This window comes from Lingula anatina, chromosome 6 (genome assembly GCF_051362555.1).
Source record: "Lingula anatina isolate TDL-2025a chromosome 6, LinAna3.0, whole genome shotgun sequence".
Classification (NCBI taxonomy): Eukaryota; Metazoa; Brachiopoda; class Lingulata; order Lingulida; family Lingulidae; genus Lingula; species Lingula anatina.
This window is the reverse complement of record NC_141772.1, coordinates 10,772,514-10,786,451: the sequence shown is the minus strand read 5'-3', so window position 1 is coordinate 10,786,451 and position 13,938 is coordinate 10,772,514. Positions and strand designations below refer to the sequence as shown.

Genomic DNA, 13,938 nt, shown 5'->3' with positions numbered 1-13,938 from the left:
AAACAAAAGTTTCTCTACTGAATCTAGTCCAGTTTTGGTCCAATGTAATTCATATAATTTCCCCCATGGCAAGGTGCCGAAAATCCAAAATGGCCGCCAATGGGAGGGTGCTTAGTGGGCGTGGCATGGAACCTGGGTAATTTAGGAACTTGTGAGAGGTGCCATTTATAATGTTCAAAGGCATGGCCATTCATTTGAAAAATGTTTGGAAGTCATCAGAGGTCAAGATCGTGCCTAAATGTCAAGGTCAATATTAAAAAAATGACCAAATAGCTTAAAATATAGCATCAACTTTCTATATTTTTTCAAAAATGATTTTTACAGCCTTATTAAGAACTGGACAAAAGAGACCACCTTTCTGAATCTTGCATTTAACTGACCAAGGGTAAATTATGAAGGTCCAAAATGTCATTACTTAATTGGGTGAATTTGGAGGTAATTTTCTTATTCAGACACCTTTTCAGATGGTCACTATAGACTGACCATAAATTATTCCTCGTTTTTTGCCTGAACTCGAACAGCTGAACCCATAGCGACAGGTGTCGCTGTTAGAAACCCCATATATATATATAGCAACGTAAATATCAGTTGATTGTTATTATCTGCTTACATGCATGAATTTTTCAGGCCTACCCTTCTAGGCCTACCAGACTCGGCATATAAGCATCCTGAATTAACCGGTATATCAGACCACACTACCCGTTTTCAAGGTGTGTGTGTGTCAGATCGCATTTCGGAGTATCATACTCCAGAACAAATTTTGTAGGACGACTGTGGGCTCATCCACACTCGGCTGAAGTACCTTAAACTGTACTCTTACTTTAGAGTGCTCTATTTTATTGTCTCTATGGGGGTATATGGGGACTTCACGACATTCGGTTTGAATGTTTTAACCACTTTTGATAGGGCTTTTTTGCATTGTATTAGATTAATCTGGCAGTCTAAGGTTCATCTAGGTAGCTTTCAAATTTATGCACCCGGTTTTAAAATCATATAGCGATTTTACGACAATCGTTTACTATCCAATCAAGTTGACAGCCGAGCGTGGGCTCATCATGTCGGTGTTCTGATTGATACTCCGAAATGCGATCTGACACACACCTTGAAAACGGGTGGTGTGGTCCGATATACCGGTTAATTCAGGATCCTTATGTGCCGAGTCTGGTAGATGGGTACGCCTGTTTTTGTTTACTGTAGTTTGTTACAGCTAACCAGGTTAACAGTCGGTTTCTCATTGTTAACAGTATTAAAGTCAATGGTTTAGCAATACCTTCAGCAAAACTGTTCAAGATGGAGAAATCCACTTTCATGTACATGGATGCAGCTCTTACTCTACCAATGCTTTATTCCACTTCGCACAAGTAAAGGCTCTAGAGTGACACCTACAAAAAATATAAGTGTAGTATTGTATGTCACATTGATTAAACACACTTTTCAGCGGATGAAATCATCCACTTACAAACGTTTTAAAAGGAGGTATAAACAGCGAATGAAAGTGTGTGTGTGATCATGTTTAAAACAATTTATCCCCCCCCCTCCCAGTGTGAACGGAATGCAGTTCCGCCTTGAACCGAGGTTCCTTAGAATTAGTAGTCTTAATGGGACCTGTATTCCTGTCATAAATATGGATAGGACTTCTATTCCTGGCGGACCTGAATTCCGTTGTCCGGTCAGACTTGCGTTACTAGGACTACCATTCCGTTCGCACTGGCATGCGAACGTACACCAACGTTTGCTTGCGTACTCGATGCGTGTACGACGTAAGTCTAAAGAAGCCCTTGTGTTTGTCTGCGTATGGGCACTTTTTATCTTACGTAGGTGCTACATGTGTATACGCTACAATGTGACTTTGCCTTCACTCATAGCCTCTCATGTGCTACAGCCATGCGCACGGTCTTACATGCGGTACTCTAAGCTGATATGCGGTTCCCATGCTTACTCATACGTTGATATAAGATTTGCTTTAGATGTCATACGTTGACATATGCTTGAAAAAGTTACTCAAACGGCCATTCGCTTACTATACGCTGCTTATACGTTCACTTTCATACGCTGAAAGGGGGTGGCTTAATACACTTAAAATGTGCGTAAAACAGATTTCAAATAGGATTTTCATTCGTACATCTATACGCTAGAGTGTGAAATTGCTAATAGACCTTTCGATACACATAAGTTCGCTACACTTAAAAGTACTTGCTAAGCTTTATTTTATTTGTAGTGAATATATAAAATGAACACTTATAACCCTAGAAACACGCACTTGTAGCTTGGGTTTAGTGTTAATGGACAGAGTATACTGCTTGTACCTCTTTATATGATGGGAAAACACAGGTGGACATGTCGTGATAGAAGCTAAAAGTTTGAAAGGCACTAACAATTTACTTATAACCAATACAAAATCACGCCTTTTGGGTAAATGAACCATCAGATAAAATCAGATAACGATTACAATGTTCATGCTCACTTGTTCAAATGGTTCTTATATTTGAGATTAATAAAATCGAGTCTTTCAATAACGTGGTTTCTAAGGGGAGCCAAATTAGTTCCAATTAATCTTATTAAATAATAATTATTCTTTCCATACGTTCTTAGCTGTATTATCTCCGATGCCGAATCATTCATGAAAACTTTAAATTTATGACCGGGGGTCTTGAAGGAGGAATGTAGCACCAATATCAGATCACTCCACTCTGGGACAGCAACAGGAGTGGAAGCCATAAAATCATCTGTGCACTATAGGTATATAAAGCCGCACTCTCTGCAGATGCAGATCGCTGCAGATTTCACACCTAAGCTCCTCGGTACCTGTTTCACGTGCCTGTCACACAATGGGGAGAATTTTGCCGTTCGCTTTGGTAGGATTCCTTTACCTTGGTCTCTTGGTTGGAAGTGCTCCGACGAAGCAACGGTTGGTGAGATGTATGTTAACATTATTAACTAAACAATTAACCAAATATGTGAATGTTATATGATGACTCGATGTCCTTGAAATATTTCATCCACCTTGAACTACAGAAAAGTGACATGTTTTTGTTAAGATCTTCTCTTGTGTCTTAAATATTTTAATATTTACAAACATCAAAAGACATGCCCATTATACTCGCTATAGAGAAATGCGAACACTGTTTCTATTTATATACTGACTTGACATCTAATATGGAATATTTCAGTTTCGAAGGTATGCCTAGGTAAAAATTCGTTCTTAAAAAAAAAAAAAAAAAACGCTGATATCATATAAGATATGTGAATGGAGAAGTGTGTAGTCAAGTGTGCCGCAACCAATTAACTGACTACCGTGTCTGTTGCACTGCTGCATTGTGTAATAATTATTGATTTAATTGGGTAGTGCTCCTTTTGGCTAGTCGAAGCTTGGTTTTGGCAAAGTATTGTTCTGTCAAAAAAGTATCCATATGTCGGCAACTACTGCGTAGAAGAATTTGAAATTTCGCATGCAAGCAGTAGTTTTTGCACAATTTTATAGTGTAATACACTGACTGATGTATTATACGGACTGATGTACCTACACTGAGGCCACATCCAATGCATCAAAATCCTACCACCAGGGTTCAGGACTCACTGTCTTTCGGGATATGCTGCTGCAACAAAACAATTACCACTCAGTCCGTTCAGAATGAGGGGTAAAATGCCACCAAAAAGCGCCTTTCAAGGCCCTTAGCGAACACCAAACTGATTTTAGCAGGTTAGAATACCAGACGACCTCCGAGGAACCCACTGTTAACAGCAAAACACCGTCGTCTGTTTCTCTAATGGACTGGGAACAGCGGCCGTTTCTGGGTAGAACACTGAAACCGCGTGGCTTTCTTTATTGAGGTCAGATTTCACATGTACCGCTCAACTAGTCAAAAAAGAGTTTACAGACATCCAGAAGAGGCCTACGACGAAGCATGTACCGCGTCGTAAGTCACTATAGGGTCACTGGCAGCGTCAGTATTTGGAGTGGATACGACATTGGTGTCAAACCTCCAATGTGAGTCATCAATGAAAACCCGAACCAGATCAAAGGAAAAATCTGAAAACCACTTGAGTATCATTTGATAGGGGGCACCTTAGGAAGAATTTTAGGCTGCACGGAGAGATTGCCGCTGTGAACGGAATGCAGGTCTGCCTGAAACCGAGGTTATTCCTTAGGAATAGTAGTCCTAATGGGACCCGTATTCCTGACATAAATATGGTTATGACTTCTATTCCTGGCGGACCTGCATTCCGTTTAGTCAGCGAAATGGACGTCCGCCCTATTTTTATGTCCGTCCCTTTATATTACTACTAGGTAAAGGCCAGTGACATGAATAGTATGCTTTAGTGAGCATATATAATTACTTCGTAAAATCGCCCGTTTGCCGGTTCGTCTCTCAGGCGTAGTGGTTAGGCAGTGCAACAATTTGCATGCAGTACAGCATCTTAGAGTAATCTGATGGGAGTTCGAATCCTTATAAGACTGAAGTCGCCTTTTTTTTTACTTTTGCGTGATTTTTTGTCTTTGTCATGTTTGCTGGTCATTTTACTTTGTCACGTCGGATAATTGTGATTGGTTGCAGATGTCACGCGCTTCCTTGCACTGCTATAAATACGCTCATATTCTGATACCACACCCTCACTTGACTTTGGATATGGAAGGGACGAGCAGCACCCGTGCGAGACCTAACATAGAGGTTATATTTCAGTATCTTCAAGAGGGCACATACCCGACAGGCACAACACCGACCCAGAAAAGAGTTATTCGAAGAACAAGCAAGTCGAATTATAAAGTAAGCTTTCATTTACAGTTAATTTTCATAATGTCCAAAATACACATTATTTTCGTTTACAGAGGTCTTAATAGCTTACACACAGACATTCATTCCCAGGAATGTAAGTCCGGCAGACCTATGCTCCTGAAATAAGTGTCCGGGGTACTACAATTTCTGGTATTTAGAGGTCCGGGGGACTACAATTTCTGGGATTTTAGGTCCGGGGGACTACAATTTCTGGGATTTTAGGTCCATGCACTACTATCTCCAGGATTTTGGGTCCGAGGACAAATACTGATTATTGCTTTTCTCCGTCAAACTTCACTTACAGAAGAAAGGGTCTGTCATTAATTTAAATTTATGATTATATATAATATTGTAATGATTATTTCAGATTGAACATGGCAAGCTATTTTATAAAGTAAATAAGAGGAAAGTGAATGACGTCTTGGATGACAGACAATGCAGTAATTATGATGGTCATGATGATGAACTTTGGCGAATTGTCGTAAGGGACAGAGAGGAAGTAGAGAAAATTTTGGAAACACTTCATGCATTCCCCCTTGGTAAATATATATTTGAATTATTTATTAAAAATATCAATTACCACAATATCAAATACGTTGTTTTTATCGTTTTATTTCATTCCTGACATTGACAAATGTCAAGTGTGTCTCAGAAGCGATTACTTTCAATTACTTTGTTTAAATTTTAGGTGGTCAACTAGGTAGGGATAAAACTCTTGCCAAAGTTGAGAAAAGATATTTTTAGCCCAACATGGTTGACGATATTATAAAACTCCTCTCAAAATGTGACAAGTGTCAACGAGTGAACACACACACACACACACACACACACACAAAAAAAAAAAAAAAAAAAAAAAAAAAAAAAAAAAAAAAAAAAAAAAAAAAAAAAAAAACGACTGTCCACCGCTTAACCCCATAGCCGTTGATAAGCCTGAGGCGTGGAGGATGGTAAGCAAGACATACCTATTCTTCTAATAATCTAGTTATTTTTATCAGTAACATTAATATTGGAAAAAAGTTGCATATTTTATCAATATACCTTTTTAAGAAATAAATCTTAAGATTTGGAAATCAGATGTCTTTAATTTCGCAGTTATTTAAATTTTTAAATTTTACAAATTTCAAGTTAAATCAGAAATAAAGTATTTTTTTTTTAGTTTTTATAGATTAGTATTGATTTAATTGGACCCATGCCACAGACCGAAACGGGCAATGCGTATGCATGCACTGTTATGTGCTATTATAGCAAACTGGCCCAGTCACGTGCATTGCCCAGTAAGGAGGCAACAGGTGTGGCCAGTTTTCTTTTGGACCTGTTTTTAAGTAAGTGTCGTATTTTAGGCATATTAATACTTATTCATAAACAACGCTTGCACCGTTATATGTTTAAGTTATTGGTTTATATAATTAACCAGGATGATGCTAACTTCATGTCATATGCCATTATAAAGTAATCTATCCGCTGAATCTCATACAGGGTGAGTTGTTAACTAAGCAATCATGATCAAGTGTTCTTTTTTTCAGTTTTGGATTTCCCAAGGAAGGGAGTTTAACAACAATTTGTTACATTCCATAACCACATCCCTCAAAATAAAACACAAGAGAATCACAGCTTACCATCTCCAATGCAATAGCCTCACGGGTATGTTTTACTGATATTCTTGAATGAACACATTTTATACATGCCTGTAATGCCATATATTGTCACTAATTTTAGCCCACAGTTTAGTTAAGGGTTTGATTGGCCATTTAATATAATACTTTATCATACTATCTATACAACTTAGTCTGGTGAGATGAGTACATATTCTTCTATAACATTCATGTATTGGATGCATTTTACGATTTATCCTTTTTTTTTCCAGAACGTTTGAACCAAACCCTGAAGGACATACTGTTAAAGTACCAGGCTGATCACCACTGGGACGAAGTTTTGGAGAATGTTGTCTTTGCGTATAATACTGTACGTCCATCCATGCATCGACTGGGTTTTCCCCCTTTTTATCTGATGTTTGGGAGGTAAAGAGGAATATAAACTTTCTTCACTTTCTTCACCAAATGTTGAATTCTTTGACGTTTTATTAAAAAATAGAATATTATTTTCCACACATTTTCTTCAATGATGTAAGTAATATTGGACAATGTCGTGTTTTTATTATAGGTTATCTCGGATGGATATAATAAATAAAATTTATGGAATGGGTAACTGTACATAAAATTAAAATTTATTTTCTCTTTAGAAAACCTGTGCTATCAACAGACGTGTGTATTCGTGATGGAGAAGAGTGTGACGAAGGCGTGCCAGGGCCCAGTGGCATAAATATGCCGACTGTTTCTGAGTGTCAGAAAGAAGTGGAAACCAGAGTAGAGACGATGAACAAGACAGTGGGAGAGGCAGCATTGAGAAACATCAGAAAGGCACAACAAGAGCCAAAAAAGCGATATGTTGCTCGCCATTGACAGATAAGGAAATACATTTCAGTGAGGCATCACTGCATTTAAATTTTGGAATATATATATATATATATATATATATATATATATATATATATATATATTACCAATAAAACATTTCTTCACATAGTACGACCGTTATACCGTTATAAGTACACTGTTTGCCTGAGGTTATTTTGTATTGCTGTTGTTGCGGTGTGTGCGTATGCCTATTTCTTACTCAATTTCCTTTTATATAAATTTTAATTGAATTATGATTAATTATGTCAAAAAGACATCATAACTAAATCTATTATACAGGTGCTTACCATTGGTACAAAGGTTCTAAAACGCAATCTAAGAAGATCAGACAGAAAAGGTGGAACGCAGGAAAATCCCTGGCTAGGGCCTTATGTTGTAAAAGAATATCAAAATCGGGAGCGTACATCCTACAAATTGAAGGGGGATGCAACCTTAAATAAAGGTGCCGTCAACGGCTCCAATTTGAAAATTTATCTGACAAATGAATAGGTCTGCTAAAATGAAAATAAATTTATTACAACTTCTTATGTGTAATTTTTCATTATTAAATTTTTTCATTCAGTTTGTGAATATCAAAATAATAAAGGTAACGACACAGGTCATTTTAATACACACATATTATTATTAATTATTCGATTGTAATCCTTATTTCTATTTATCAACCAACAAAAAATAATAATGAAAAGGATTTGGAAAAAACATTCCATATTTAATATCAAGTCCTTATTTTCATTTATCAGTCAGCAAAATAGGAAAAAAACTAATGAAAAATGATTTGGAAAAAACATTCCATATTAAATGTCAAGTCTGTATTTGTCCGTTTGATGTGTTCAGTTTTATGTTCCTGATGTGTGGCCATTACCTCGTTCACCGATACCTCAGTAAAAGGTCTGATATCGAGAATGCAGGTGTCAGACTAAGCAAAAATTTCGCCACCGCTTTCAAAGTTGCTGCTGGAGCCCATACGACGGGTGATTCAATTTTGTTATGATCAGAGCCGAATCTTAACATTTCCTTACCGTGTCCCCATTGAAGAATATACGTTTTGTTCAATCAGGGTCTTTCAGAGTGTATTTCTCTATATTACGTTTACTAAAAATCCACTTTTAAGGTGATTTTGACATCGAAGATGGTCTCTTCCGCCCGTGTATTCACAGTCGACTTTCATAGTTGGGAAGTGTGTTACAAACGTGGGGTTTAATGTACATTTTATTTCTTTATTCTTATGCTTTTCTGAACGAGTATTACGTTTTTTGTCATGCATACATCACATTTATTCAGCATCGGGTGGTACCACAGGCCTCAAAATAGCCGCATTCAATGTGCAGATATTTGGTGTAACCAAGATGTCTAAAGAAGAAGTGGTGGATATCCTGGTCCAGGTAGGAAATGTGCATTGAAATTATTATACATCACTTATATATTCATATTTATATATTATTTATGTATATACGGTACTGTCGCGATAATAAATCCACTAAATTAAACTATACAAGAAATATCTGAAAAATATAAAGGATTGATGGTTTTCTGCTTGGTGTAAGACGTTCATATCATATTAGTGTAGACAGACAGGTAACAAGAGGAGATGCTGACGGTTTGTATTGTATTCTTTGTTCTTTCTTGAATCAACAAATAACCGTGAACCTAATAGGAAAACAAGTAACAATAATAAATAAATATATCATAAAACAATCTCATCAAACCAAATGTACATATTATTATACAATTCCCAAACACTGTTTATTAAAGGCAGTCCATTCCTCATATAACACAGAGCTAAACATTTGTCATTTCATAACACAGATTTCATAAATGTGACAGCTTGTTTTTGATAACACATCCAGTTAGCTCTACTCTCGACTAAACTCATTATGAACATGAATATCCAACAAAGCAATCTATATTGTTATAACAAACTTACCATCAACTCCATATTTCTTTAATAAGTTGGCGATGTACACTCAGTCTCATTCACTTTAAGTGTTATAAAACCTAAATGAAATTAAGTGAAATAAAAATGGTGCTGTAGAACAAGTCACGTTTCCCTTACATATGATACTGCTAACCATATTGTAACACTATTGTGAGACCAAACACTTACTAGTAGCAACTGCAGTACATTCTCTAATTTAAACATACACTTATCATGTAAGAATAAAGTGTGAATAACATTACTTTTAAACAATAACATAAATGCCAAATGCTTACATTTTTGCTATCTTCTAAGGTCTCCTAAGCTAAGGTCCTGCCTGTCTCACTACTTTCAAATGTCTGCCAAATATCAGCACAGAAAAGGCTAGCAGGTCACGTAGACTACTTCTCACTTATGCAAATCATTAGTAGAGAGACTGAGATTGTGCTAGTTGTGCTGCTGGTAATGCAGGCGCAATAATTGCACCTGCAGTGAGATTTTTTTAATCGGTCTTTGAAGTACAATATTCCGTGGATTGTTTATAAACGATATAACTTAATTATCATATTGCTGACATTTGATTGAAATTAAAATTTAACTGAGCTGACGCATTTTAGTGAAACGTTAGAAGCATTTCAGTTTCAGGACCTGTGTGCACGCTGATTACAAAAGGGAATTCAGCCCAGTCGATGTCCTTTAATAATTTTAATTTATTTTTCGTAACCTTTAGATAGTTCGACGCTACGATATTATTCTTATTCAAGAAATCAGAGATGTTTCCCAGGAATCTATATATGAGCTACTGAGTCTTGTCAACCAGTAAGTAAACAGCGACTTAGAATTCATTATCTTCTCCCTACACTTACACTTAAATCATTTGTAAATACTACAGTTGCTGCACTTTAAACTTTGAAAAATACTGCACGTGCTAGGATCTAATCCTTTAAGAGCACTATATATATGCTGGACTTTGATCATTTGAAAGTACTACGCTTTAATCATCCAAATAATGCTAGGTACTGTTCAGATCGAACGGTACATTTAACTGGACCGATCCACTCGGAGAGATTCAAAAATAGCCTGGTTAGGACAGGTGCGTTGGAGAGTCAACTGAACGGAGTTCCGCGCTCGACACGGTCAATTCATTAAGGGTTCGTTCCTAGTATAATTACCGTTCTAGGTATATAGATCGACCCAACTCCGCAGGGATTCTCGCTGAATGTAGTCAGATTAAACAGGTTAACACGCCTCCGCATAGCGTTGGCTAGAATACAGAAAACTGCTGATTATGCGAGTGCTAGTGTGTTGGAAATAAGATGTAGCGTGGATCCTGGGGTCACTAAACAATTGGAAAACTTCTGAAAGGTTAAAACGCACACAGAATAATGACATTTCAGACCATCCAAAGCGGACCGATCCAGTTAGATGTATATGTACGGTAGATGCCGCTGATATAGATGAGACATTTAAGGGTCTTTTATTCAAGATACAATGTATATGACAATACTAAGGCATGGCATATCTCCGGTTCCAGGCAAGGCGGGCCTTCCTACTCCATGGAACTCAGCGAACGTCTGGGCCGCTCGAGAGTCAAGGAACAGTACGCTTTCCTGTACAGGTAAACTACAGAAACACTCCACCTTACGTGTTCGATGAGATTAAATTCACAACACTTTCTACCAACCTTTTATTTGTCAAATTACAGACCTAACTCCAAAGCAGCATGGATTACAGAGTCTACAAAGTTACCTTTTTTTCCAAATGAGACTTTTAGTTAATTTCTTCTCTTCGAATATATTAGGTCAGGGTTAATTGATGTCTATGGGGGGGGGGGGGGGGGGGGGTCATCACGGGGGGGGGGGGGGGGGATGTACAGCAGTAGGCCGTTCATTAATTAGGAGAAATTGACTAGAAATTGCCTGTGTATAAATCTTTTTGCTGTCTGGCAGGCATAATGCTATTTTTGAGATGTTCATTTAAATTTCAGAGATGAATCTGCTTCTGTGCTTGAGTCTTATCAGTACGACGACGGACCAGATGACGGGAGTGACGCATTTGAAAGAGAACCGTTTTTTGTGAAGTTCCGATCCCTTATATCAGGTAATGTTACATTGGCGGATTTAGAGGGAGGTTGGGGGTCAATACATGTAATAGTAAATATGTGCATTACAAGCTACCTTCAGGCGTGTTTCTTTGGTTTTATATGAATAAATTGTCTCCAACACACACTCTCAGTGTAATTTCACGTGCTAATTACAATGTGACAGGGTTCTATAGTAAATCAACACATCTGATTTCATATATGTAAAAACAGAATATTTATATCGGTTCATTTGTACATGTTTCATGTGTGCTGATATTCCCACTTTCAGGCGTAGAATTTGTCTTATGCACGTTGCATGCCAAACCTACGGATGCCGTCAATGAACTTAACGCTCTCGCTGATGTTGTGAGTATTGACGTCGCAAACAAGTGGCCAACGGACGACGTGCTTATTTTGGGAGACTTGAACGCAGATTGCAACTACGTGCGCGACCTAACATGCTCTGCATTGTCACTGCGTTGTTCACCGTTCACGTGGCTGATACCCGACGACGCTGACACTACCGTGTCTACCACGGACTGTGCCTACGATAGGTGGGCGCTTTAATGTCACACAATGAGCGTTAAATCTTTATATTGGAAATATTATCTCTCTGCATAGTCATCCGGTTCCTGTTTCGTAAAAAATAGAGTACATGCTAAAATTGGTGCAACCTAGACTCCTACGAAAATAAGCAGTTTCGAAAAAGACACACAATGAGCATAAGACCATTGGATTTTTACCCTTAATCGTCAAGGTGCACCAATTCCAAAACGGTTAACAAATATAGAACCACCTAAAATCTGATTTTTGAGCTCTAAGTTGGAGATCTAAATTTTTAAATCACTTTCGATGTTGACGTGGAGTCTGCATGATGTACGTCTGTTAAGATAATTGACATAGGAAAGCTGCCTGTTTTGCGTTTCCTCGTGGAATTTTCAGCCGGAATACCAGAGCTAAGTTCACATGACCAATAACCAAGGGAAACTTATATGTTGACGTTTTATCAGACGGAATATGAAAAATCTTGATATAATTCTAGGTTTGTAGCACGGGGCCAGGATTTGGTCGATGGCATCAGCAACGTCAGCGTGTTCCGCTTCGACCTGGAATATGGTCTTACAAACGAGGAGGTACGTATTTGATTTCATGGGGTCCCGTCAGATCATCTTGGAACAGCTTCCCTATAGTAATTACCCACTAATACAGGCCAATCGTGATGTCATTTTGATGAAGTTAGACTTTTGTGCGAAAAAAACTAGACTAAACAGAAAAGTTGCCTGTAAAATTTTTCTGTATATAAAAAATCATGTTTTTTTATTTTAATTTACAACGTGGTTTTTCATTGCAGGCCAAAGCAGTGAGTGACCACTATCCCATAGAGCTGGAGCTTGTTTAGACACGGACTTAAACTGCGTTCAATTTATTTTAGTTGCAATCGCTCTTAATACCCGCACGAAAACGCAGTAGATGCTCCAGCGCAGTAGACTACTGCAATCATACTGCAAATATGCCTCAAATCTGCTTCGCATTGGGAGCTAATTAGCATATTTGAAACATGCTTCTATCATGCTGCTAATCTACTGCATTAATGCTCCTCCTCTGTACAACCCTATGTAATTTTTGAAGTAGAATTGCAGTAGGCTATACTGCATTTCTACTGCAAATATGCTCCACACCACTACTGCGTTAATGCTTCTTTGCTACTCCAATACTACTGCATTTTCGTGCGGGTAGTTTTAAAGATTATGAACCGTACTGTTCATAGTCAATTAAACAATACTTGAGCAATTGTAATTTGAACGAACTCTTTGGTGAAGGGAATTTGACAACTGGATACAAATTTATTTTGTTCGTTTCTGTGGAGAGAAATTGTAATGGGAAAAATGAATATAATAAATTTTACCAGAGTCGATGTTCTTTGCTTTCATCTAGTCCCCCGTGATGCTGGGTAAAGTGTGACAAGAATGGTAGTCTGCAGTTCATTCCCCATTTTTGTGTACAGGTGAGAATCGTCCCATATACTAAACCCAATACACTGTATGCCGACTAATCCTAACCTATGCTAATCATATAGGACACCGGACAATCTTTCATAGGACCTCCATTCCTGTGACACAGGTTGCCGTTTTTTTCATAAAGATTAGTCTCACCCTAGTTTCTGAGTAGTAGTAAAAACGAGAAGCTGACATGAAATATAGACTTTAGTGTAATGCTCCCCCAATACTCGGTCTATCAAATAGCCGTTTCTAGACTAAAAAATCTAATCAAATTGTACATTTTAGTCATCAAATCTCTTATGCTTATGTACTTTGATGTCTGACATTCTTATAATAATTTTGAACGGAGTTTAAATTAATCAAATTGTGTAATACACATCTGAGACGTTGGTGCTATATATTTTGGCAACGTAGGTTAACAAACGTACATGTATTTTGGCAGGAATCGTGCATGGGCTGCCTCCGGAGCACTACACATTGTACACCACCAACTTAAATAACGAAAATGACAGATTGAAAATAATTAAAACGTATTCAGGTTTGCAGCAAGCAATTTCAAAAGGGGGGTTCATTTTTCTTTAAATAAATATTTACTCCATTAGTCAATCCCATTTAAAAAATGGGATATACATTTGTAACACTTAGATCACATTTTCATTCAGAGGGTACCTTTTATGGCTAAAACAAAAGA

At 37.5% G+C, this 13,938-nt stretch overlaps 1 protein-coding gene across 1 annotated transcript; it reads left to right on the top strand.

Moving 5' to 3' along the window:
* Window positions 1-2,786: 2,786 nt before the first annotated feature.
* LOC106179924 (deoxyribonuclease-1) lies at window positions 2,787-12,691 on the top strand. The gene is made up of 8 exons (XM_087016260.1): window positions 2,787-2,919; window positions 8,531-8,631; window positions 9,895-9,983; window positions 10,699-10,782; window positions 11,152-11,264; window positions 11,537-11,801; window positions 12,290-12,380; window positions 12,599-12,691. The coding sequence occupies exons 1-8, from the start codon at window positions 2,829-2,831 to the stop codon at window positions 12,644-12,646; spliced, it is 882 nt and encodes a 293-aa protein (XP_086872386.1). The 5' UTR covers window positions 2,787-2,828; the 3' UTR covers window positions 12,647-12,691.
* Window positions 12,692-13,938: the final 1,247 nt, after the last annotated feature.

Bases quoted from the DNA above. Each gene is read 5' to 3' on its own strand.
- LOC106179924 (XM_087016260.1), top strand. From the start codon at position 2,829: ATGGGGAGAATTTTGCCGTTCGCTTTGGTAGGATTCCTTTACCTTGGT. The intron at 10,783-11,151 runs GTAAACTACAGA...TTTAAATTTCAG, and splicing joins CAGTACGCTTTCCTGTACAG to AGATGAATCTGCTTCTGTGC. The intron at 11,265-11,536 runs GTAATGTTACAT...TCCCACTTTCAG, and splicing joins GTTCCGATCCCTTATATCAG to GCGTAGAATTTGTCTTATGC.